Here is a 26,401-nt window from a genome sequence, read left to right as displayed (position 1 = left end):
GAACCAACCACAGTTTAGCTACACAGAAGAAATCCCTGCTTGGGATTCACTTAGTTGTCCAGTACGCTCTAGGGTTACATCATACGTGGACAGCAACACATTTGATGACCTGTAGAAAATCTGTTGTGATCTCAGGAGCCTGGCCACAGAAGTTACTGGAATTCACTAGTTCTTAGTTCTAAAATCTAAAATATTTAAAGCTAGAATAAAGCAAAGCCAGCCTAAGATTTTAGTTTCCACAGACACTTCTATAACAATTGATACAAACACTAGAACAATTATTTAATTTAAATATATTTTTATCATATTTCCCTTCCCCCAAGTTCATTCATATTTTCCCTGTCCCTACCTACACAACTTTAAATTATTGCTCAAAAAAAAAAAAGAAGAAAAAAACCCTCAAAACCCCAAGATAACAATAAAAGTACCTCAAACCAAGACAACAAAATAAAACAACCAAATGGGAGGGGGGAACACCAAACTGTAACCAGATAAAAGGACATACAAAAAACCTGTGGAGTCCTTTATATGTTTGTAAACTACGTCTGAACATGAGGCCTGCCCTGGAGTGGCTGATACACCCTTGTCACTCCATGGGAGAAAACTCGTTTTCCGTCTCCACGTAGGTACGAGTGGCAGCTCAGTTGTTAATCTTCACTCTGGCTGCTAGTTTTCCATTCATTTGTTTTTTAAAAAAAATAAAAAATATAATAAGAGAAAACCAAAACTATTACATCCGAGGTGGACAAGTCAAACCTACAAAAAGAAAGCACAAGAATGAGAGACCAACTCGTTCATACATTCAGGAATCTCACAAAAATACTAAACTGGAATCCATGGTCTATACACAGAGGACCTGATGCAGATTCCTGCATGCCCTGTGTGTGCTTCCTTAGTCTCTGTGAGTTCCTATGAGCTTTGGTCATGTTGAGTTAGAGGGCCTTGTTTTCTTGGTGTCCTCCATACCTTCTGACTCTTTCACTCTTTCTGCCTCCTCTTCTGAGGGCTTCCTTGAGCTCTGAGAGGAAGGGTTTGATAGAGAAATCCAATTTAGGACTGAGTGTTTCTATGTCTGTCTATCTGTGTCTGTCTGTGTCTGTCTGTCTGTGTCTGTGTGTGTTAAATGTCTGACTGTTGCTCTCTGTATCTGTTCCCACCTGCTTCAGGAGGAAGCTTCTCTGGTGATGGATGAGCATGGCACTGATCTATGAGTTCTATACTTTTTATTTCACAAAAAGAGGCATCTAGAAGCTTTCATTTGGAAGAAAAATGTTGCTAATAATAGCTTCAATTATTTTATTATATGTGGGAATTAAAACTCTGCTTTCACAAAGGCTGTGCTTTCTGTTGATATGAATTTGATAGATACACGAGCTAATCTTCTATAAACTACTAAAATTACCAGCATCCTGTTCAAACTGAAAGGGTCATTGACATGTTTTTATGTTAACGCTGAATATTTCTCTAATGAAAAAGATAGTCAACTATTTTAAGTTTATTTATGGCCAACTGAGATGACAAGGAACACAGTTTATACAACTATCAGGCCTTACCAGACGAGCTGTTTCTTGAGGAATAACAAAAGTAAGTAAGAGAGCATTCAAATACTTCCTCAGCTATATGAACTGAGGCAAGAGTTATTTCCTAGAGACAGAAGCAGGACAAGACTCATCATGGATAAGAGATTCGAGACTCATCCAGTGAGTGACACATCTCACAGTGTGGTCTCTAATTCAGTGACATAATTCTTATCATCTGTGATCAGTGCCCACTAAGCTGGCCATGTCTTCATTAAAGTGTCATAGGACCCTATGTTACTTCTACATAAATGCAGAATACCATAAATTCCCCAATACGGTGGAATCTTCACTATTTGGGCAGTGTATGCTTCTGAGCCCACTGCACTCACTCCCCTTTCCTTTTTACACATATATTAGTTTCCTTGAGCAAATGAGAAATGACAGAACCTTACTCTTCCATAACCAAACCATCATATGCATGCATGTTGCTCCCCAGACATAATTAATATTGATCTCTCCATCTTTCACCTCATGGGCTTTGAACCATCCCAGGTCACCACCAATTTATACCTATGCAGGTTGAAAAGACAAGCGACATTTCCACTGTGACTCTCACCCAAGAACACATTATATTAGATATTCTAAACAAAACAATCACTGGAAAACACATATTCATTCCTTTTCTACTCTGATTGCAACTAACTCAAATCTTCCCTCCTAATCCAGGCACTAATCCATCTTCTCCATTAATTGTCCAGTCTAACTTCTAGACTAGCTGAATGGCACTTCGCCTTCCTGCCACCCTGATGTGCCTTTGTCGTGGCAGTGGCTGTTGTTCAAACAGGCTCTCGCTGTGCAGCCCTGGCTACTCTGAAACTCACTACATAGATTAGACAGGCCTCAGATTCACTGAGCTTGACTTGCCTCTACTTCCTGAGTGCTGAGATTAAAGAGGCTAAGGAGCATACCCTGCCTAACATGTCTTTTTATTGTAACAGCTACATTTGTTGACTACTCAAAACAGTGATTTGTCCTTTACAGAAATCCTAATGTTTTTATGGTTGGCTCATTTTATTATGGAACATAGAGCCAGTGACCTATGTCCTAAAAATATCTGCTACACAAAATAATCCATTCTGTTTCACTCATTCTTTGCAGAGTTCTGTTTATGAGCACTACCTATGATACCTCTTGGTGTTGGCTTTGCAAAACCTGGTGAAGAGAATAAGTGACCATGGGTACCCAGTCCCAACCGCTAACATTTATAAGCTAACTTCTGTATAATAACCCAGGGAACATAGCAGAAGAGAGGGAGGAAAGACTCTACATGTCTAGAACACATGACCGGGATATATACACTCATGAATGTTCACCAATATGGTTGCTTAAACAATGTGGATGGCAGAACTTTGAGAAGGCCATAACTTTGATGAAGTGCTACAGGTAAACAATGGTTGCAGACAGAGGGAGAAAGAGTTTTCTTCAAGGATGAGTTCCCTGATAGACTATCCAATGCTAAAACATGGGGCCTAAACACACATACGTACAAGCAATACTAAATTACTAAATGGGCTCATTAGGTACACATGCATGCACGCTCACACACAGAAGAAAAGGCTACGAATGGAGGAGGGGAATCATGTGGGGGAAGGGAGGGGTGGAATAATTGGTATGAAAGATTTTCTTTAGAAAAATGAGCCCAAGAAAGGCTACTATGCTTGTTAGCTTTATGTCCACTTGACACAGGTTAAAGATATCTAAGAGGAGGGAACTTCAATTGAGAACATCCCTTTATAATATCTGGCTGAAGGACAGCCTCTAGGGCATTTATTTAGTGACTGATGGAGGAGGACCGAGCCCATTGTGGGTGGTTCACCCTAGGGCTGGTGGTCCTGTGTTCTATAAGCAAACAGGCTGAGCAAGCCAAGTGAAGCAAGGCAGTAAGCAACAACCTTTCATTGCCTCTGCATCAGCTCCTCCCTCCAGGTTCCTGCCATGCTTGAGTTTCTGCCCTGACTTCCTTCCATGATGAGCAGCCAAATGAACTCTTTCCTCCCCAAGTGCTGTTGGTTATGGTGTTTTATCACAGCAAGAATAACCTTAAGTAGGGAAACCATGCATACTTACATACACATAGCTCACAGGGGTTTGGGTAAGTATATAGTAGATTTTTTTTCCCTTTTCATTTAGGCTACCATGAAGCAGAAGGCAGATAACGGCATTCGATTTTGGCAACTACACAAGAACTTGGGCTGTATCGTCAGAGGACTATTTTCCTTGTTTTTTATTCCTTTTTTGATTGTTTGTTTTTATTGGAAATGGACTTTTATACAATGTATTTATTCTGATTACAGTTTTCCCTTCTAACTCCTCCTAGATCTTGACTTCCCCATCCACCCAACTTCACAGCCAATCGTTTTCTCTCTCATTAGAATACAAATGAGCATCAAAAGATAAAAAGAAAATAATTAAAAATAATATAAAATAAAAACAAACAAACCAGAACAGGATGAAACAAACTACCAGGAGAAAAAAAAGGAAAAGAAAAGCATGAGAAACACATATAACAGAGTCCATACACACAGAAATGCAATAAAGACACACTGGAAGCCACAGTACATATGCAAAAGACCTTCAAGGGGAAAAAAACCCACATAGTCTCCAACATTTTGTTACAGCAACAGAAACTGACCAAGAAAATTACGTGAATATTATTTCAATAAATGAGTACATAGCACATATGTAAAGAAGATACTAAAAAGTGATTTAAATGTGACTCAAACAATAACTCCAATAACACTGTCATGTAAAATTCAACGTACCTTCCTATAACTGGATATTCTGTGGCATACGTGTTCAACTCTTTCATTGCACATGGTGCTGAATTTATTCTGAAGGTCAGTGGGTATCACATCATTCAAAGAATTAAGGCTGGTGCAGTTGTGCAGAAAATGATCATCACTTTTTGCTAGGGCTTCCAGAATCTGTGGCGATTAAACGGACACAAAAGGAAAGTAACCTCAAACGTGAGCAGATACAATTTCCATAAGTTAGCCCTGCAGTTGCCAGGGTTCTGTGGTCCACAGGCACAGCCTGTGAACTGGTTTGCCTTCTCAGGTTTGCAATCTCAGTGTTTGCCTTGTCTTGATGATAAAAGCCTGCTCGGGGAGCCAAACTGACTTCAAAGGCTCCCTGTTGGATAAATCATCTCACTCTGATGTGGGCACACAGCTCCTGGACTTCTCTCATGCATTCACTCAGAAGATTTCCACCATCACTTTGGTGGCAAAACAACCACCACAAACCCAGGGGGGAAAGCCCTGACATCCTTGTCACCTAGTAGGATAACAAAGAAGCAAAATGCTGCCTGCTGAGAGACAGAACAAATGAAATCATCTCATAATCTTATAGACCTTTATATTATATGTTATGGTTTCTGATTTTGTTTTTATGGACTTTCTGTGTGTGCGAAAGTGTGTGTTCCAGTGTCTCTATATGTTCCTGGGGCGTTTTTCTTAATCTATTTTCCTTTTGTTTTGTTGATTTTTGTCCTTTCTTGGTTTGTTATTATTTATTTACTTACTTATAATAATTATTATTAATGCTTGTTTGTATGTTGGTAAGTAAAAGAAAGAATGGGTGTAGATTTGGGCCTTGGACTTCCCACAGGGCAGGATACCCTGCCTCTCTTAAGGAGGGAGGAAGAGTGGGGGAGCACAAGGTGAATGGGAAGAGGGAAGGAAGTGTAAATTTTTGAGTGGAAAAATAAAAAAAAAGAAAGAAAAAAATGAAGAAGAAGTTCACTGTCGCGGAGTCACGCGTACCTTGGCAGTGAGGCTGAAAAAGCCTTTGGGCTCGACCATCTTCTCCACGACATTGCACTTGGTGCCTGCTGTGCTGTCATATTCGTACACAACCCCATACTCAAGGTGGACATTGTCCACTGTCAGGCTCACGTGCTCCTTCTTGCCATCGATAATGGCCATGGTGTTAAACTTGTCGATGACCTCTGGAACGCAACATTAGTAAAGCTAATTCATGTTTTTCTTGTTTTTCTGCTCACCAAATAATTTCGAATCCCTGGGATTTTCTTATTATTTTTATTTTACTTTTGACGCAGAATCTTACAGTGTACCCGTGGCTCATCTGGAATTTACCATGTAGGTTGGACTGGCATTGAACTCAATAGACATCTGCCTTGCTCTGGCGACTAAGTACAGAAACAGAAATGAGAATGTTTCCAACAGACCCCCCCCTCCCGTGTGTGTGTGTGTGTGTGTGTGTGTGTAGTGTCTTACCTCTTATTGTCAAGGTGGGAATATAACAAAACTTACTTGAATTGGGTATATTTTTAAAGGGGCTACAGACTATCTCAACACCAGGACTTCTTATATGTACATGACCATGTGAAACAGATCTTACAAAAATGGGGACCTGAGCCATCAGACCTGAGGTGGAGGGAGAGAATTCACATGTCTGCCAAGCTTCCAAAAACACCTACTATGGTGAGACCCATAGGAACAGAAATATCTAAAGGACTTTCACCTCCAAGGGGGAAATCCTGCCTTGGATCCACCCTCTTACCCCTTATGACTTAACTAGCACACTAGACCGTTGTCCTAAATGGGCTCAATTTCTTCTTCCCTAAAGAGAGTGTCCGGAAACTGATGAGAAATACTAGGAAAATCCTGAAAAGGGGCTTGCTGCAAAGCCTGTGATGCTCAGCTGTAATCTCATCATTTAGGAGTCAAAAATCACATATTCTGGACCAGGCTGGACCGTATAGCAGATGTCAACCACTCTCCATTCCTACTTCCATGCATGCAATGACATATAAATTTGACAATGAGCCACAGCCTGGAAATATAGGACTTGGAAGTACTTGGGAGGAGAGACAGAGACAGGAACTATGAAAGAGACAAGAGTAAGCATATGAGGAAAGGAAAAAAAGTAACCCACCTTCTACTTTGCAGTCCAAAGCTTCCCCTGCCTCGTCTCCAGAGGGTTTCAAGTGGGACTTGTGCAGGTCTTCATGAGCACTTTCAAGACTATCATAAACCCACTGTATGGAATCTTGCTGGAAGTGAGGAAAGAAAGAACTCTTAGAGCTAGATACCAGGATGTATATTAATTTCATAACCCTGCTTGAGAAAGAAGCTTGACCATCTAGCTTGTTTATTTTTCTAGCTGAACAGTAATAAGTTTTGAAAAAAAATAAAACATCAGAATGGACATCCAATGACAATTTAATGCTCTGTTTCTAGCTTAAATTACCTTCAGAAGATAAACTTTATATATTTATCCTAAAGATGCATTTTTTTAAAATGGGATATTGTTCTCAAATGTCTTACTGAAATATCTCAAGTATATCTTTAAATGAGTTATCAATTATACCTTAAAATAAACAAATGCTAATGGGTAATTATTTGCTGTACCAATTACCTATAATTATGTACACCATTTTAAGGTACTAACAGTCACTCTGTTTTAATACATTAATGGTATTATGAATTAAACCAATATGAAAATTGGAAGACCATCTATTTCATACTGAATTTCCAAGTCATGTAACATCCTTTTTACTTAGTTCATAATTCATCCTATATTTTAATTGAAACAGCAGTTCTAATCTTATTTAGAGAAGCAAGACAAATTAAATGATTTCCAAACAAACACTTCAAGGGTTACATGGCTTTAAGGTTTATAAATAAGATGATAAATCAAATTGAGCTGAATTGTTGAAGTATGATATAATGTATTGCACCCGTTTTTCCTTGAATCGGCTCTACAACTATGTTTACTTAGTGTGCTACTTTGAGCCACTAAAATGAGAGCTTAGGGTTGTAGATGTTGTAGAAGTCAAGAGTAGGTACATGCTTAACATTTACAAGGTTCTAGGCTCAAACTCTAGCAACACACACACACACACAAACATGGTAGCTGACTTGATCATTCTTGTATCTGTGAAGAATCACACCCACAGTATCTATGTCTTCTTTCAGGTCCTTCTTACCCTGACCCTGCCTATGACTCAATTTGTCCAGTGGTTTAGTGGCAAGCATCACCCAGGTAGAAGGCTATGGCTGCCAACACTTGCTCCTGGTGTGCTGGTACTATTCACAAAGAAATTTCCTGCAAAAGACCCCCAACAAGAACTCAGGACAGCTTGACACACACATCTAGGGGCTATGAAGAGGGGATCTGGGTACCCTTTCAGGGTCCTGCAGAACATAGGTATATCAGCAGCTTTGGAAGAACCACCCTTCATTCAAAGTTGAAGAAAGACAATGTGGTCCTAAGTCACCTGGCTTCGGGGTCGTCTGTTACATGGCAATGGGTCCCTGACAGTGCATAGCACTCAGTGAATTCACTGTTTCTCTTAACGATTTCCTGATCAAGACTTCTCCAGGGAGATAATTGGGAAAAGGAAAGGAGTAAAAGTTAAGTGAACCAGTTTGTGTACTTAGCAAAATCCTAAGAGAGGAGGAAGGTTTCTTGATTATCTCTGAAGAGTCTGGGGGTGAAGGTCACATTCAATTGTACAGTTCAACAAGTGTTTACAGAACTGCCATCATTCAGAATAACCTATGAGACTATGCATCATTTCTAAGCTTCTATTCCACTTCTGACCTTAATAGTAAGCAAAATAAATCAGTTCTTTCCCTGTGGAGTCGGTGCCTTACAGAACATCAGTCCTAGCTTCAGGACAAGCAGTCACTCATTCTACCGGTGTGGGCAATGCCATAGTCTCCAAAGCAAAAGAACTTGATCACACAGAATAAGAAAAGCACATGACCTTCCCCCAGCAAAGGAGTGTCTCTGCCTCTAGTGGACAACCTGAGACTCTACCAGGCCATTATTCACTTTCTATTCAGACAACAATAGAACCTGCTTATATTAGGTTCAATTTCATCTTCTGATGATATTTAGCAGATCAAAGCATAACACTTAAAAATTTAAACACTGGCAAGCACATGCTGATATTTTCTTTTAAAACTAAATCCAGTTGCCTAAATAACTATATCAAAAACTTAACCATTGAGTATATAAAATCCACAGTCTATATTTCTCCATAGAAGATTTGTTATAAAGAGCATATTTGTACAATCTTGATCTGTATATATTCTAAAGTATCTCATGAGAACATTTCATAGTTGTAGATATAACATTAATAAACCCTTATCAAAATAAGTGCTGAGGGAGAAGGTCCGTGGCAGACAGTTGTCTAGTATGCACACGGTCTGGGTTCAAGCCTTAGAAACAATGGGATTTGAAAGGAAGGAACAGAAGGAAGAATAGGAAGTTCCTCCGAACAAGTTTTTTATACAAATAATGATGCTACAAGAATTAAATGTAATGATAAAATACAACTACTTAAGCATAGCCAATACTAGATAGGATTAAACATTAGTATCAAATAGAGCAGTCATAATGAGATTCACAGTGCTGTGCTTAAACTGGAAATGAAAAGCCGTTCACACATTAGCCTATGCCGTCTCCTAATTATTTCCTGAAAGGTTTCCATTAAATCTAATCTTATGTGTACCTTCATTGGCCGCCTGAACTTCCGGCAGGCTGTGACGTGTGCGATGACACTGGCGTGTGTCTCTTTGCTGACATTGATTCCGTTAACTTTGATAATACACTGTCCTGGGTGAAGGCCAGCCGCTGCGGCCACAGTACCTTTAAATACAAATTGGGAAAACTGTCAAAATCAAAAGTCGGCAAAAGGATTTACCTGTTTCAGATATAGCACAATGGGAGCAATTTTGAACATATCAAAGCTCCCTAAAATGTTCCTGATGCATCTGGTTCAGATAACAATGTTCTCTCAGTCTTTCTGGTTCTTCACTCATGATCTTGAGCACAATTAACAAAATATTCCACTGCCTCCATAGAAGAATTTTGAAGGAATATTGCATAGTGACCTTCATATTGCTAATCAGATGTTTCCCATTCAAAGGTCTAGTCAATCTAACTTTCTAAATACACAGTAAAAAAGTAAAATACCATAAGCATAAACTTTATTTAAAAATCCATAAGTACTAAAATAATGTTATTTTTGTTTTACAAGCACCAGCAATTTAACGCACATACAAAAATAAATTCTTTAAAAATCGTACATTTTTCTGTGTGTACACTGGTGTGCATGTTCACATGACTATACAAAAATGTATGGCTGTACATGTATCAGCGTATGTGCTCTTGTGTGCATGTACACATATGTGTGTGTCTGCATGCACAGACCAGAGGTCAACAACAAACACTTCCTAGATTACCATTCTCTTTATTTTTCTTTTTTTTTGAGTCAGACTTCCCCATCCACCCTAGAGCTAAATTATTAGCTAGGCTGGCTGTCTAGCAAGTCAGCCACTTTGTGTGCATAGGTATAGAATCTGTACCCATGTAAATGCATCTATGTATATATGTAAGTAGCATGTCCTAACTGGTGGTTTAAAATTTTCCAACCATTGATATTAGTGTCAGAGCAAATTAACACCGATAAATACTATTAATGAATTTTATATACACACATATGTATTATTCTAGTGTTCACAAAACTTACCATATAGTAGAAAAGATCTCTATTGCAAGCAATTCACCCATAAAGGAATCATAAACACGCTTTTCAAATTTTTAGACTTAGGAAAACACCTTTTGTCTCTATTTGATCCCTCCTAAGGTCCAGTCATAAAAATGGTTTTCCTGCTCTGAATTGAGTCTTGGGCAAGGAGGGACATTTCTAAGTCGGAAAATCACCTGGCTACCTAAACATACCAGCAGTTCTGTCCGTGTGTAAGCTTAAAGTTAGCAGGGTGGTGGTGGGTGTCAGCTAAGAATTGGGGCAGGGGGAGCAGATGAGACAGACGGAGGCAAGTCACAGAGCGACCCACTTCTCCCAGAAATCCTCTGCCTAGTGTGAAGACACTGAAGTCAGGACTTTATGTTTAGAGGATGGTGAGGAACATGCGTTGGAGTCTGAGTCTGTCAGTGAGGTGACGAAGAAGTGCATCATGGAAGTCAAGAGTGAGAAGGGGAGAGGGCCAGCAGAGCATAAACTCATATGAAGACGGCTAAGGGCAGGTAATGGCCTAGGAGGGCAAAGACGGTGAGTAAGTCTGGAACACAGCCTCTGTAACTCCGGAAAATCGCTGACTTGATTTGTTTCCTTTGGGTTTTGTTTTCCTTAGCTATTCTGAAGAAAGAGCTAAGAGGGTGCTTAGATTGGTCCAAGGCTGAACTCTAGTGGCCTGAAGGCAGCAACACTGCCAAGAAGGACTGCAGTGACCTTTTCTTGTAGCAGAATTTGTTTGATAATGAACACCACGGGGTGGGGGGGGGGTCTGAGAGGAAAGACACAGAGTCCACCCCACCCCACCTTTTCTATTTAAGAAACAAAGCTCACGAACACAGTGGCCACCCACTCAAAAGACCTTGATGGTGGTCACCGCTATACACATTCAGCTTGCAGGGACTGTCCCCAAGCATGGGACAAATGTTACAGGTTAATAAAACAGAAGCGCTATGCAACAGCTGGGCATACATCTGTGTCGCAGTATTGAAGGGCTGTTAGCTGTAAATGTCCATCCAACCACTGTGGAAGACTAAGTAAAAAGGTACTTTTTTGAAACAAGATTTATTTTTTTAATACACACATTAATTTTGTAATATAAAATTAATTGGTTCTGATGGCAACCCCCTTTCAAACTGTTTCTCGTCATGTTTGAATGATCCCATTATGATAATTTACTTTTTTCCAGCCCTGCAAACAGCCACCTCCCCCTTACTCCACAAGCGCCAGACGTCTCAGCTCACAAGGGCCCTTCTGGCTCCAGCAGCCAAGCTACTTATTATGTGCAGCACTGGGAAATCTCTACTCCCTTTACTGGTGTCAAGATGAAATAAAAATACATATCATATGAGCTTTGAGCTTTTTATTTGCCTTTCAAAGAAGTAAAGTAAAATACAAACAGGCTTTGAGTCACTACAATTATTTGATTTAGAATGAATCTCATGGTGAGGTTCATTGCAGACTCAAAGGAAAGAAATTGAAGAAAATATGGAGCAACTGGGTGGCAAGCCCACGGGGCTCTCTACAAAGCCTGAAAACTCACATTTTTAAATTATTGACCAAATGACAGCATTTATTTGCTGCTAAGGAAAATATAAATAGATAACCTTAAAAATCATCATGAGTTTAAACTGAAGTACACAAAAAATATTTTGTAACAGTAATAAATATAGTTAAGAATTTGGGGGTCCTACGGAATTGTTTATTTATTCGAGAGTGTGTGTGTGTGTGTGTGTGTGTGTGTGTGTGTACATAAGCATGTGTATGTACAGGCCAAAGGCATCTTTCCTTGATCACTTCACCTCAGTTTTTGAGCCAGGTCTCTCTGGAACCTGAGATCTGCCATTGGACTGTACTAGACAGCCAGCAAGCCAGGGGATTCTCCAGTCTCTCCCTCCCCAGGGCTGGGATTATAGGCAAGTGCTGGAACGCAAAAGCCTTTTTTTTTTTTTTTTGCATTTTGTTTTTAGTGTGGGTGTTAGAGACCTGAACTCACAACCTCATGTGTATGGGGCACATATGTCACCTACTAAGCCCTCTTCCTGAGCAAAGCCTCACTCTGTCCCAAGCCTGCCTCACTTTTGTGGCAATTCTTCTGCATTGGCTTTCCTGGGTATGGGAAACACAGATGTGAGCGACATACCCAGTCTGAGATTTGAGGTTTTACACTTTAGCGTATTATTTCCAGAATGCACTGAGAGGAGACAATTCCTGACACCATGGTGATGCACATTTCAGTTGGGCATGGAACAGCCAAAGCACTTGACAGCACAGTTTCCCACATAGGGGGCCCGGGGGATGTCTCACCTCTTCCTACCGCATGCACCACGGAAGGGCCAAAGCCTCTGATCTGGAAACCCAGCCCGTCTGCAGAATCTGGGATTTTAACTGTCCTAAATGTAACCAGAAAATAAGGTCAGACAACTGTAAACACCACAATAGGTTCTAACAACAGCCATCTGTACCTGAGCTCTGTCTAGCAATGCATATATCCTGAGTTCTCAGTGAGCAGGAGGAGGGGCAGGGAAAAGGAACTGGGACTAGTAGGTAAAATGAGAAAAGATTGTTTTAGGAAAGAAGGAAGGAAGGAAGGAAGGAAGGAAGGAAGGAAGGAAGGAAGGAAGGAAGGAAGGAAGGAAGGAAGGAAGGAAGGAAGAGAAAGAAAGAAAGAAAGAAAGAAAGAAAGAAAGAAAGAAAGAAAGAAAGAAAGAAAGAAAGAAAGAAAGAAAGAATGAATTTAGCCTCGGGAGAGAATGAGCAACAGCACCTGCCCCTAGAAGAAAGCACTAGTAGTGGCCACTCCAGCTGAGCCAGCTCAGGGCTATCACAGGATGTAAATGCAATGGTGGGGGTAGACTCCAGATGGGCCAGCTCAGGGCCCCCAAAACAGGATGTAAAGAACAATAGGTAGTAGTGGGCTGCTCCAGCTACATCAGCTCCAACTGCAGGGACTTCCTCACCAGGGAGCACCAGCCGTGCTTTAACCTCTCCCATACTGGACTTTCTAACTCCCTGGGCATTAAATCTCTTCTGGATATTCCTGCATCTTATTCATCTACTTGTACAAGATTTGGTGATGGAGACTTCTGGGGAAGTGCCGCTGCCCCCAGAAATGTCTACTCTGGGGGAGGTGCAGAGAGGAAAACAGAAGAGGAATCCAAGTCTCTATATGGCTCAGGCTCCTCCTTGCTAGACTGGATTTGTGCTTCCCCTCAGGTTCGAACTGAACCACCCACGGTTCATCTATTATTATTTCCCAGCTGGAGTCTCCTATTTCAGGGGCGTGAGAAGGGAGACCACTACTGGGGTCAAGACCAAGGGAATTGGAAAACTGGAGAATGCCACTGAGCGAGAAGCCCTCGGAGAGAGCATTGTCCTTTTCCCAACATAAGGTTTGTACACAGGATTGAGGCCATACAGCCTCCACACTGGGCAAATTCTTATGCACATGCCTCCATAGCAGTGGTGGCGCACGCCTTTAATCCCAGCACTCGGGAGGCAGAGGCAGGCGGATCTCTGTGAGTTCGAGTCCAGCCTGGTCTACAAGAACTAGTTCCAGGACAAGCTCCAAAGCTACAGAGAAAAAAACAAAAAAGGAAAGAGTAAAAAGGAAAACAACAGATAATGCGAACAGCTAAACTAGCTAGACTAGCCCTGAGTCCTTATTCTGTACTTCGTAACTGGGTAAACTTGGGTCTGGACAAGCTCCTTAAATTCTCTTTTACAAAAAGTGCCACAGAAACTGTTGGAGGCTATGACTGTCAGAAACTGATATTGTAGTATGTAGGTGGGGATTAAAGCAGTGACAGCTTCTATCCTGCCTAGTTTCTGTGGCTGGAATACAAACAAGACCAAAAGCCAGTCAGAGGGGGCATTTATTTCATATTACAGGTCACTGTCAGTCACCAAGGGAAGCCATGGCAAAGGCTGAGGCAGGAACTGAAGCAGAGAACACAGGGCAATGCCATTATAGGCTTCCTTCCTGCCTCTACTTTGCTGGCTTCCTTGTGCAAGCCAGACCCTCCTGCCCAGGGCTGGCAGAACTCACAGAGGTCTGGGCCATCCCCCATCGATTAGAAGTCAAGTTTTACATTTCATCACCGCCCAATAATCCAGGATACTAGATTAATCATATGTGAAGTTGACTTCCGCTCTTCAAGATTATTGTACTTTTTAAACAAAATCTGTACACAACACCATGAAATTCATTTTAGGAAAATAAAATCCGGAATTCCTCTAATTAAATATGATTAAACTCTAATAAAAACATGATCTTTGGAGATCATATTTTTCCAATGGGAAAACTACATTGCCTATTATAATAATTAATAAAATTATACAAGAGGAATGTTCTATTTCTGGTAGAAAATAAGTATGTGAAATTAACTACTGCAAAGCCTTTCAGAGAAATTCCTTGATGTTATCAAGTGTAAAACACAGCTGGAATCAAAAGAAAATCCTGTTGTATTTACTGCTCCTATTTTTGTCTTTTCCCCTCCAAACAGGATACAACTTAAATTACAAAATACAAATTTAAGAAAATATGAGTAACCCAACCAAAGATTCCATACAGCTCTTCCTGAGGCCTCAAACTCTCTGGGCCTGAATCAATGATGCCTCTCTCAGATTGCCTCGGAGGCCTGAGGTAGGGGAAAGCCACTGCTGTTTAAGACAAAATGAATGGATTGGAGAGCTTGAAGCTAGCCCTACCTCACATTCCTCTTTATACAAGTGAGAACTAATTACTCGCTCTGGCGAGCATTGCAGGTGATCTGCCTGCACCGCAGTAAAAGTAGCTGGAACTACTTTACTCTCTGACGTTACCTGTCCAGTTAGAGCAGAAAATTCATGCAGGAGAAAAACCTGCGCTGTCACTGCTGTCCCCCAGCTAGTTTATGGAGGAAAATGTCAAGGGAATGAGAAGAAACCGCAAACGTTGGGAATGCCTTGTTAGGGTTGAATGAGAAGAGTCCTCAACAGACACCTGTCCTGGGAACTTGACAGATGATGGGGCTTTGAGGAGGAAGAGAGTGGATCTGAGAGATCCGGCCAAACTGATTGTGGGTACCCTGATGGACTCATTCTATTCTGGATTACTGGAGGTGATGGAAGTAGAAGATGGGGCCTAAAAGGAAGACCAGGACCATAGAGGTGTGTTGTTGGGTGCTGTATCGTCTCCTGACTATTTCCTGCCTTTCCATCTCTCTGTTTCCAGTGTCCCATCAGGTGGAGAAATTTCTTTGCTCCCCCCACCCCACCATCGTGTTCTGGCCTAGCACATGGAGCCAAGAACGGTGACCTGAATCCTTGGAAACCATGAGCTGAAAGAAAGCCTTCCTACCTTCAGCTGCTCATGTCAGCAATTTGTCACAGAGGGACATGAAAAATGATGAGCTCAGCCTCATCAGGCAGGGACTGTCCATGAACACATAATAAATAGATCATTATAAGTACTTTGAATGTGTCAAAGCTTTCGAATAGCTTCCAGCTCTCTACAGATCAGAAGTTTAGAATGAAGGGGAAACCAGCAATCTATGTGGTTGAGATGCTCATTTTTAAACAGAAACATTAAGATGGAAGTGCCTTTGCGGTGTCAACTATAAGCAGATGGCTGTAACTGCTATTGCTTGTAAAGGCAAACTGCAGCATCTCTGGGCACAGGCCTGCTCCTCGCAGTCGGGGCTAAGTATCTACCAGCTTTTAACAAGTAGACTGGATTGGGATGCCAGGACACAGACCTCAGTGGGCAAAGCATCTCCTCAACTATGGCGTCATGAGAATTTTACTTTATAAGACATTCTCCTCAATGGAAATCAGGGTAGCTGTCTAAAGAACATATACATGCCAATTAATAACATGACTTCCAAGATTTCCCACATCAAATGCCCCTCTCGCTTATTTATGCTTTGGCAAATATAGCAATGTGCTGTGCTCCATACTTTCTTCCCATTCTTACAGTACATAACTTTGTGTGGTTGTTGTGACTATATTGTCTCTAAAATAGAAAAGATCGTTTCTCTCTTTAATATATGTGAGTAGTCTATAGGACTCAATCTAGGGAGACTAATAGGGCAAAATTTAACATTTCAAATACATTGAAAGAAAACATGAGCATGCAATCTTTTAAAACTGTGTTCACGTATTTATTCTCTGTGTATGTGTGTGTGCACATAGGCATGTGTGCCTACGTGTGTCTAGAGGTCAAAGTATGACTTTCAAGAGTCAGTTCTTTCCATCTACCATGTGGCTTCTGAGGATCGAGCTTAGGCCACCAGGTTTGGCAGCAAGTGCCTTTACATGCTAAGCCACTTGATCTTTGCATGTATGCTGCCTTTTAAAGCTATTTTTGAATACATTACGAAATATTCTCTTGACGCAATGCTGACACCAGCAGTAAGCTTTAAACACTTCACCTAGCCTAGACAAACCAGGACTCAGTGTCTTAACAGCTCTATGGCAGAGGAACCTTGTGCCATCGCAGCAAGGAGGACATGGAAATAAGTAACAGGGTAAAGATGCAAGGCAGGCTTGAACCTCAGGTTCGAGATACTGCACAGCAGCACTTGGGGAAGGGCTGGAAGAGGAAGGACCAAAACTCTGATGGCTGAGGATTTGCTCCCATCTGTTTATTTCCAATGTCATTGGCTCTGTGCTCTTCCAATTGTTGAGATGTCTATGTAAGCGATAAGTTAGTGTAGGGGTAAACCAAGTGGTCACAGGGCATATCCTATATTCACTAATAATTGTTCTTAATAGCCCTGTATTCCTTCCTAGGATGTTTTATTCCTTTTAAACACCCTAAGTGTGTCAGGTGATAGGCTGCTAAGACAGCCTTACCCTAGGCAGGGCTAGATAAAGAGGGAAAAGTCAACTGTAATTTTATGTAGAAAGGAGGCACTGCTGTGGTTCTTTGCTGCCCTCTAGTCCAGGGTTTTCTGTGTAAACTGTGTTAACAAGTTACACTTGTTCTTCAGGCCACTGGGCACACTACATTATGAGCTAAACCATCCATGCCCATTAATGACTTAGTATTGTCACAAAGAGACAGACTGGGGAGACTCCAGCCCATTACACTGAACTGAAGACTCATGAAAAGTATATACATGATATACCTAGTTATTTCTGAATGTATGTGTACTGGGTAATATTTTACATATAAAAATATTTTAGCCTGGCAGTGGTGACACATGCCTTCAATCCCAGCCCTTGGGAGGCAGAGACAAGTGGATTTCTGTGAGTTCGAGGCCAACCTGATCTACAGAACAACTTCCAGAACAGGTTCCAAAGCTACAGAGTTTCTCTGTCTCAAAAATACAAAATCAAATAAATAAATAAAATTTAAAGTCAATAAGACTTCATCTTAAAATTAATGAAGTTGCTGGTTACTACTGATACAATTTTTTTTGTTTTGATTTTTGTTTTTTGTTTGTTTTTTCAGACTGGGTTTCTCTGTAGCTTTGGAGCCTGTCCTAGAAATAGCTCTTGTAGATCCACAGAGATCCACCTACCTCTGCCTCCTGAGAGCTGGGATTAAAGGCATGGGCCACCACCACCCAGCTCTACTGATAAAAACTTTTAATTAGCAATTCTGACATAGCTCATCCACATGTTCTATTAAACACTCTACATACATGTTATCTCACCCAGCTAACGCAACAGTTCATGACTAATCTGAGATCATTAACAGAAACAAATTCTAGAAGAAAAGTCAATGAACTACACATACATCAAACATTTTAACTAAAGAAGTTACGGGTACAGCACAGTACTATTCTATATGTGTACAACTGTAACATGCATCAGTACTTGGAATAAACAGCAATTGATTTCAAAACAGTAGTGGATATTTATGTGTGGTAAGATTTGAAGAAAATGTTTTCCTCTAGAGACATCTATACTTTGAATTGTTCATGATAAATATATTGTGATGTTTCAGATATGAGGTTGTTTCCAAAAGACTCATGCGTTGAAGGGGGTCTTAAGATGGCAGCATTCTCTAGAGATGACTGGAACATGAGGGCACTGGTTTCATCTCTTGGCTGACCCATGGGTGAGTTCACAGATGCTGATCTATTAGAAGTGTGCCCCTTGGGAGGAAGTGGTTCCCTGGAAGGGTGCCTTGACAGGGTCTGTCTTGTCAAGGGGCTGTTCCTACACCGTGTCTCTGCTTCCAGAGCATCACCGAGTGAACAGTCTCACAACACCATGCCATCTTGTTGTGATGGGCTGAAACTTCAGCCACCGTAAGTCAGAATAATCCTCTACCCTTTAAGTTACCTCAGCTATTCTGTCACAGAAAGGAAAGGTTGACACAGACATTGGTATTTTCTATTTACGTAGATAGATGACAGAGAGATCAACAGAGCTTGGGGTCAGTTTTGTTTTAAAGGAAAAGGTGTCTTACTAAGTATGGTGTACCTTCTAGATTTGACTTTATGAATATGAGCAGTACATTATAGACTGTGTCTAATCACAACATTTACTACAACCAAGCATGTAGCTCTTTATTCCTGACTTTCAGGTGTTCTACTAGATTATTTTTTTACTCAGTCAAACCCAAAACAGCCACACTTGGACAGGAAAACAATAACATCATTGCTCCCAACACCAGAAAATTTAGGAGTGAGCACCTATTACAATAGACGACGCAGCTTCCTCTAGCCTCTAAAGACCTGCATTCATTGTGCTGCATGCCTGAATGTTCTACCATGGGGGATCCGGATGATAAATCACTACCTGATCAGTATCTTTCAAATTTTACTCATCCATGTATCACTGTATCACTTACTCCCTTGGCTTTGTGCTCACAAGGACTCGCAGAGGCTTTTTGCTGTTTAAGCATGATTTCAGAAAGCAGTCAACTTCAGAGAAAGGTCTCAGGAAAACCAGGTCACCATTAATAGCAAAGATCTTCTTCCCAACTTCCATGCCGGCCATCTAAGGGAGAAACAGCAAGAAGAATTGGGATGATAATTTAATAAATATTTTAGGTTTTCACAAACCAAACCAAGGGGAAGGCTAGCATGTACAGATTTGGACATGAGAACACACATATACATTAACATTATACAACTTTATATAACAGAACTATGAATGAAGTAACAGTTATAATCATCTGTGACATCATTATGAATGGGATAAAGCAGCTTTGCTGAAATCAGTCTTCCCCTAGCCCTATGCATACTCTACCCATCTGCGACTCATTCTTGCTGTTGAAGTAAGACACTTTAATTAAAAAAAAAAAAAAACTTGTCCTTTAACATAAAAACTCCAGGTTAATTTACTTTTACATATGTTTTTATACATAAACGTATATTTTTAAATATACATACTGTACATAAATATATATATTTATTTTACTCAGAAATGTATTGAAATCAGAAAATTTCAACCCCTGAATATATGATTATATTGACCACAACCACTATGTCTCTCCAGCCTACATCAGCATGAGTGTGCCTACTACAGGGGAATGAAAGGAGTCGCCTGGAATCCAACGGCAGAGATAACCTGAATGCAACATGCTGAGAAAGGACAAGGATGACATCATCCCTGCAGTTAGCCCCAATGTTCTTAACCAGTAAGACTGCACATAAATTCCCTGCTGTTTTGGACCGCAGCTACTTGAGAGATGGTGTTTTATCTACAATAGAGTAAGATGAAGCTATGCACTAAGAGCAGCGTCTAAAAAGCCTGGGAAAAGTACCATCTCCTATAGAACTGCTAACCACGGTCACTTGGTGCTGCAACACACTAACAGAGTACAAATGGACCAAGGTAATATACTTCTACTTGGAGTACCGGATAGAAAGCTTTACCCTGCACACTTTTGTTTAATGGTGAAATAAAAGGCCTTTAGTATTAGCATATACAGAGTACCACTGACTTTAGTAAAGAGATTTAAAATTATATATGGCCTACTTCTGCAGTTCTTACATTTAAAGACCCAAATTTACATATTAAAGACCCAAATCCTGAGGTGCCTGCTTAAGGGTTATGTATCTTGCAAGCTAGGCAGCAGGGTAAAGAGTCTTGAATCCAGAATCCCTTTGGTACAGCAATGGAAAATAAGCTCCATGAGGACAGAGATAAAAGGAGAAAGGGATGTAGGGGGTAGGAGGGAGGAAGGGAGGAGAAAGTAAATATGGGTGTACATGTGTGTGTTTGCATGAGGCAATCAGAGATTCTCCTTGTCACCTTGTTTCTTGAGACAGGTCTCTCATCAGCCTGGTATTCCCCACGCAGCCTAGGGCAGCTGACCTGTGACACCTGCCTCCACCTCCCAAACATAGGATTACAAGTGCATACAGTACACAATTATTTTATTTTAATATGGGTTTTGGTTCTCAAGCTCAAGACCTTATCTTGTAAAGAAAAACTTTTAAAGACTAAACTGTCATTCCAGCTCAGAACAGGGAATTTGGTCTGCTTTCTATATGTCTATGCTCCCAGAATCTAGAATGGCACCTAATATATAACCGTTATTAAGTGACTACTTCTCATTGAAAAAGTCAAGGATGAGAAGATGCCACTGTTTAAAAAACCTAGTGGTGTGAGATAGCACCCGTTAGCATTACTCTGATGAGAAAGTCAAAGTGTTTGCTTTACTAATGGAAATTAGATTCACAGAAAAGACGGAGGATGAGGAAGATAGAAGACACCGCCCTTGGTTGATCAGAATGACTATCGGATATACATAGCACAGCTCTCCCACGCTATGTAGCCCCCACAGAGTTCCAGGGTGGATTTCACGATTGGGAAAATCCTGAGGTCACAGAGCATGCCACTTGGGGACTCAGCAATTGGGAGCTGTAGATCTCTGGAACATTACCACCTCCCCACCCTACCCCCCATCCCTGAGACACAGTCTCAGCTGCTACAGTCCAGCACTATTTGACAGAATGCAAGCACATGAACATTCAGAGACACAACCTTCAATAAACACACAAAGTTTGATTTCAGTTTGACACTGTACTGCATGAAGGCAACCTGCTAACAAACATGCTAATTTACATTACCTCAGCATTAGACCCCTTTTCCACTGACTTTATGATTGGAACTTTATTTTTGTCTTCCAGCCCAAAGCCATAGCTGCCTTCATTGGATTTAATCTGAAATGTAAGACACTAACATTATTGATAAAGAACAAGGAGACCTTTTACAATGAACTAGAGTGGAAGCCTCAGTGTGCTCGCTCGCCTGCTAACGGCCACACCCGAAGGCGACTCACGGCACAGTGGCTTACCAACAGTGACTTCGCTATGACGTTCTCCACAACTTTCAAGTCATGTTTCATCAGCCTGTGTTTCATATTTGATCCTTCCATTTCCTCATCGGCAAAGAAGCGGAAAAGTAGAGGCTCATCTTTGAATTCGCTTTTCTCAAGGACTGTAAGAAATGGAGAGAGTCAGATAATCTCAGTGAAGTGGGGTCTCTAGCTGGCTTTCCACCCAGCACACCCTCGGGGAATGCCTGCCAGTGATGCGCTCAGCTTTAGACTCCCAGGGCACAGTACTGCACAGATACCCCACAGGTTCCTTTGGTAGCCTACCCTTTCCTGTACATTACTGTTACCTACAGGACATAGCATTTTAAAGTAAGTGCATTTTTCCACTCTTGCATTTCTTAGTCTTCCATTGTCTAAACAGAAAATCTAAATTTTAGAAAGACATTACAATAACTCATAAACCCCATGCAACCTAAACCTAAAAACTTATGGGCATTTTCCACTTTCAGAAAACATCGTAAACAAGTTTTTAATGTCGTGCATCTTCACGGGAAACTTCAAACGGGTTGCATAGTATCTCTGTATGTGTGAGCAATTCCCAGTGAGGGGTCACAGTTGGTTCAAAACTTCAAACTAGAAATATGTCTCCTGGGTAAATGTGATTTTAGTTTCCATGACTTGCTAGCTCTTCTCTGTTTCAAAACAATATTCTCAAATAACCTTATTTTAAGATCATTTTTTTCTCTTTATATAAATGTTAATAGTTCCCCACAGTTTCTAGAAATGTTGATCTATGTTTTGCTAGCCTTGATTATACCACAGATAGATACAGATAATAAGAATGTATATTTAATAAGATCTTGACAGCCGTTAAAATGCTTTCAAAGAGAACCCTGTGTTTCTCATTCTTTGTCATAAGTACCTTGTAGTGTACTTGTTGGGACAAGGTGACTCACAGTAACAGAAAGGCTGTGGTCCCAGGGCACTTAGCTTTGTGATGAATCAGTCCAGGTCTGGGGCCAATTCTGAGTATGAAAATTAGAAAGTTACCTAAACTCTCTACATTTTAGTTTTCTCATCTGCAGAATGAGGTGGAAGAATCTTCATAGCACCCTCACTAAAACTGAAGTACTGCATGTTATCAGGTTGGCACATGTTAAACAATCCAAGGAGGCACCTATTCTATTGCTTTGTTTTTACAGAGTTCCAGAAAACAATGTGGGTGTATGGATGATGGAAGAGCATCTGGTACCATGGTAACAAATGAAGCCATCTCCCACACCATAAAAATGAACACAGCCACAGTGAAGAACAGACAGGAAAAACACTTTAGAGTGAGTTAAGTTTTGCCTCCATGATCTAATTGTTTTCCCGAAGATCACATGCTATTCCCTCCAACAGCCTGTCCAAGAAATCCAGGCAGGAGGCTTTGCCTCCTTAACTCTTGCTATCACTTAGTATTTCACAAAAAAAAAAAAATGCTTACATCAAATTATTGCCTGCTATTGCTCTTGATTAAAGAGAAAAATAATTGAGGGGTGTCAGTCTGATTTGATAGTTTTAATTTCTTAAAATATTTTAATTTCTTCCATCCATTGTTTGCTCTCCAGGGACCAATATTTCTCTGTCTTAGCATTCACGGTGATCTAGACAAAAGGACATGGGACAGAATTCTCCAAGAAGCACCTGATGAGAAAGGATGCTCCCAAAATGGCTGTAACTAGTACTCAATACTCTTTTCATACGAGTGTTGATAACCTTCTGAACATAGTTGATAAATGGATGTGTGTGCTATAATCAAACATAAACTGAGAAGCACATTGTATTAGTAATCAAAAACAGATTGTTTGGGTGCCTGGATTATGTAAGATAGCATAGAGGAGAAAACTCTCATTACTTTGATAGATAGAGAAATTAAAATAAAACACTAATGTGTAGTGATCTGTTTGAAATTATCAAACAAGAAAGAGATGTTTTTTAAATTTTCGAGACAGGGTTTCTCCGTAGGCTGGCCTCGAACTCACAGAGATCCGCCTGCCTCTGCCCCTCGAGTGCTGGGATTAAAGGCATGCGCCACCACCATCTGGCAAGAAAGGGAATTTTTTTTTCTTTGGTTTTTCGAGACAGGGTTTCTCTGTGGCTTTGGAGCCTGTCCTGGAACTAGCTCTGTAGACCAGGCTGGTCTCGAATGCACAGAGATCCGCTTGCCTCTGCCTCCCTAGTGCTGGGATTAAAGGCATGCGCCACCATCGCCCGGCAAGAAAGAGAATTTTTAGTAGACAAAAAAGATCTCACTTATTTCTAGAAATGTAGTTCTGTAAGATGATTTTGAGTATGTTTCTTATGTTCTATGAACAAAAATATTAGCTATATATTTTCTTATCTAGTCATTCCAATATATTCAGACAAGATCATTTATTTAATATAAAATGAATTCAAAAAGATATAAGATTTTTAAAAAGAAAATAAAACTTTGACATCTTGGCATGGCTCTTTCAGAGTCAACACAATCAAGAAAAACTGGTAAATAACAGCCATTTGCCATAGAAATGCCACCATTAACAACTTCAATTGCAGATGTGGTACCTCATCAGGGACCAATGACAAGACCCAGATATGTTGCATTGACCTTAGTGGAACACTGAGATAACCCCAATGTTCCAAGAAGACCCAAAACAATAAAACCCATCTGTGAATTTGCAGGGTACGAGTCCCTACCATGGTGCATAAATCCATTGTCACAGAGTCCGACAGCAAATATCATTGCCTCTTCCCTGGTATGGCAATCACCCTGGTAATGAAAAAATAAATCAGCGGACATGTTAATAGGCAACAGGAGGTTTTAAGGTCCTGATTTACAGTTTAGGGAACAATCCCATACATTACATAATTGTCCCTAGCCTTTTGCTTTGTGCTTGGGTACTCTAGCAAACTGGCTCTCATTTCTATTTTATTTCTGTTATCAACATTCTACTCCGGTGTTTCTTTATCCTTTGTCTAGATTGACGTATTTATTCTGGACCATTCTAACATAAGCTGCTGCAGAATTCAGCTGTTCTACAGAGGAATTTCATGTTCTAAAGGTTTACAGAGAGACTTTTTAATAATAAAAACTTTAATAATCAAAGCATAAACATTTTGTTGGGCTTTCGAGATCTCTCAGTCTTAGTTTTATTCATCTACAGCTTCACTTTCCAAAGTTTTGAACCTACCCCTTTTCCTTAGCTAGCCCAGTTTGCTACAGTTGCCTGAACTCAGTCCACCTCACCTTCACTAGTGTAGTGCTGATACACTCAGAGTCTTTTGCCTGTCTACAGAACACCAAGAGAAACTTGTACCTCTGACTGCGACAACTGTATCCCTGCTATCCACCAAAGCAAACTGAATATGTACCTGCAAACAGGCATTGAATCTCCAACAATTCATGTGTTTGAAAGTTTTATGCATTCGTTTGAAAATTCATATTTATTCATTTCTAAATATCATACCAAGTCCAAGACACCACATGTCAATACTCTCAAAGGAAGAACATTTTACTGCCTTCCAACAATTTGGATCTTATGAAGGATTTGGGAATTTATATAGTGGTACCTAGTTAAGGATCCTTATACAATTTAGTTAAGATTCTTAATTCTCTTAATTCTCTCAGGGAACCAGATGCACAGAAAAAACAAGCTTGGCTGGAGGATCCATAAGGACTTCCGTGGAAGATGATGCTGAGAATTTTAACGATGATCTAAAGATGAGCCCAAACGACCAACAACTTCTCAACGGCAAGAAATATTCTGTACTTGTTTTATTTCAGTAGCTAAAGTATTAAGCTTATTCTGAAAAATTTGGCTGTTTTGATTATTTAAATGTTATATTTCCCAGACTAATAAATCATCAAAAGGAAAAATGTATAAATGTAATCTGAAAATACTGTAGTGATCCTATACCTTTAAAAAATCCTTTTTGGTCTACTCATATCTGGAAGGCATTGGAGGAAGGTGCAAAACACTTGTTTGGGTGGGATGAAACAAGGAGTTGTTTAATTAAAAATACAAATGGTGCCTGCACATGACCCATAAGCAAATCATATGATGCTTTAGAAACATTTGATCATAGGCCACTATAATAAAAGTATCAATCTGGAAGCTGAGAATGTATTCAGAAGAGAACAAAAGTCATTGCATTTTCTAAGACAGTATCAGTCATTGCAGGCATCTACAGCATCCAATGATGCTTCAAAACAGCGTAAGGACTGTGATACCACAGCCAACTCTAAAGATCCAATACAGCTGTCCAAGTCCAGTCAGGACAGACTGGTGTGCAGAATAAGTCTATCTGAGTCTTGGTGGAAATGGAGCCTTACTTTGTCTCTCTTTCCCCCTACAGTAAGCACTGTAGCTTGTGCCCTTATCATCCCATTGCTACGTCTTCCTCTCCCAAGGCAGCCTGTGATGCTCTACTTTGAAGCACAGCAATGAGAGCTCAGAATGTCTGCCTTAAATGTTACATTTCACCGTATCAGACTTATGAAGCTGCAGTGACCGATGTAAGATGACATGATGTCCGTCCTAGAACAAGATCAGCAGTTGAGACCACTCCAGCCTAGAAACGGACTGGCATGTCCAGCTCACCTCACTCAGTTTCAACAGAGCTGGCATCAGATACTGATTGCTCGAGCTAACGTTCTGGGAGATTTCAACAGACACCACAGTGTAGTGATATTTCATTTGTATTTGAATAAATAAAGCTTGACTGAAGATCAGAGAGTAAGACAGCTGCACTGGTCAGCCTTACAGCCCAGGCAGTGGTGACACACACCCTTAATCCCAGTAGCCACACTAGTTTGCCATAGAAACAAGGGGGTAATGGCACATGCCTTTAATCTCAGGACTAGAGAGGAATATAAAATGGAAGGAGACAGCTCTCAAATACACCCTCATTCTGAGATTCCTGGCGACAGGATTGCCATTTCAGACAGAGGTAAAGGTAAGAGCCAGTAGCTGGGTGTTTTGCTTTTCTGACCTTCAGGTTGAACCCCAATTTCTGTCTCTAGATTTCCTTTTATTAATTTTGCCAGATGACAGTGACAAA

At 40.5% G+C, this 26,401-nt stretch overlaps 1 protein-coding gene across 1 annotated transcript in view; it reads right to left on the bottom strand.

The window, feature by feature from the left end:
* Prex2 (phosphatidylinositol-3,4,5-trisphosphate dependent Rac exchange factor 2) overlaps positions 1-26,401 on the bottom strand; it is a 281,271-nt gene that overhangs the window by 129,944 nt on the left and 124,926 nt on the right. The window contains exons 15-23 of the mRNA XM_075971371.1: positions 24,038-24,110; positions 21,338-21,480; positions 21,111-21,203; positions 18,881-19,029; positions 12,400-12,485; positions 9,067-9,203; positions 6,480-6,597; positions 5,345-5,529; positions 4,343-4,504 (exon numbers count right to left, since the gene is read on the bottom strand). Coding sequence (XP_075827486.1) covers positions 4,343-4,504; positions 5,345-5,529; positions 6,480-6,597; positions 9,067-9,203; positions 12,400-12,485; positions 18,881-19,029; positions 21,111-21,203; positions 21,338-21,480; positions 24,038-24,110 — 1,146 coding nt within the window. The remainder of the gene's footprint in view (positions 1-4,342; positions 4,505-5,344; positions 5,530-6,479; positions 6,598-9,066; positions 9,204-12,399; positions 12,486-18,880; positions 19,030-21,110; positions 21,204-21,337; positions 21,481-24,037; positions 24,111-26,401) is intronic.

This window comes from Microtus pennsylvanicus, chromosome 5, assembly GCF_037038515.1.
Source record: "Microtus pennsylvanicus isolate mMicPen1 chromosome 5, mMicPen1.hap1, whole genome shotgun sequence".
In the NCBI taxonomy this organism is placed as follows: Eukaryota; Metazoa; Chordata; class Mammalia; order Rodentia; family Cricetidae; genus Microtus; species Microtus pennsylvanicus.
This window is presented reverse-complemented; position numbering and strand designations above follow the sequence as displayed.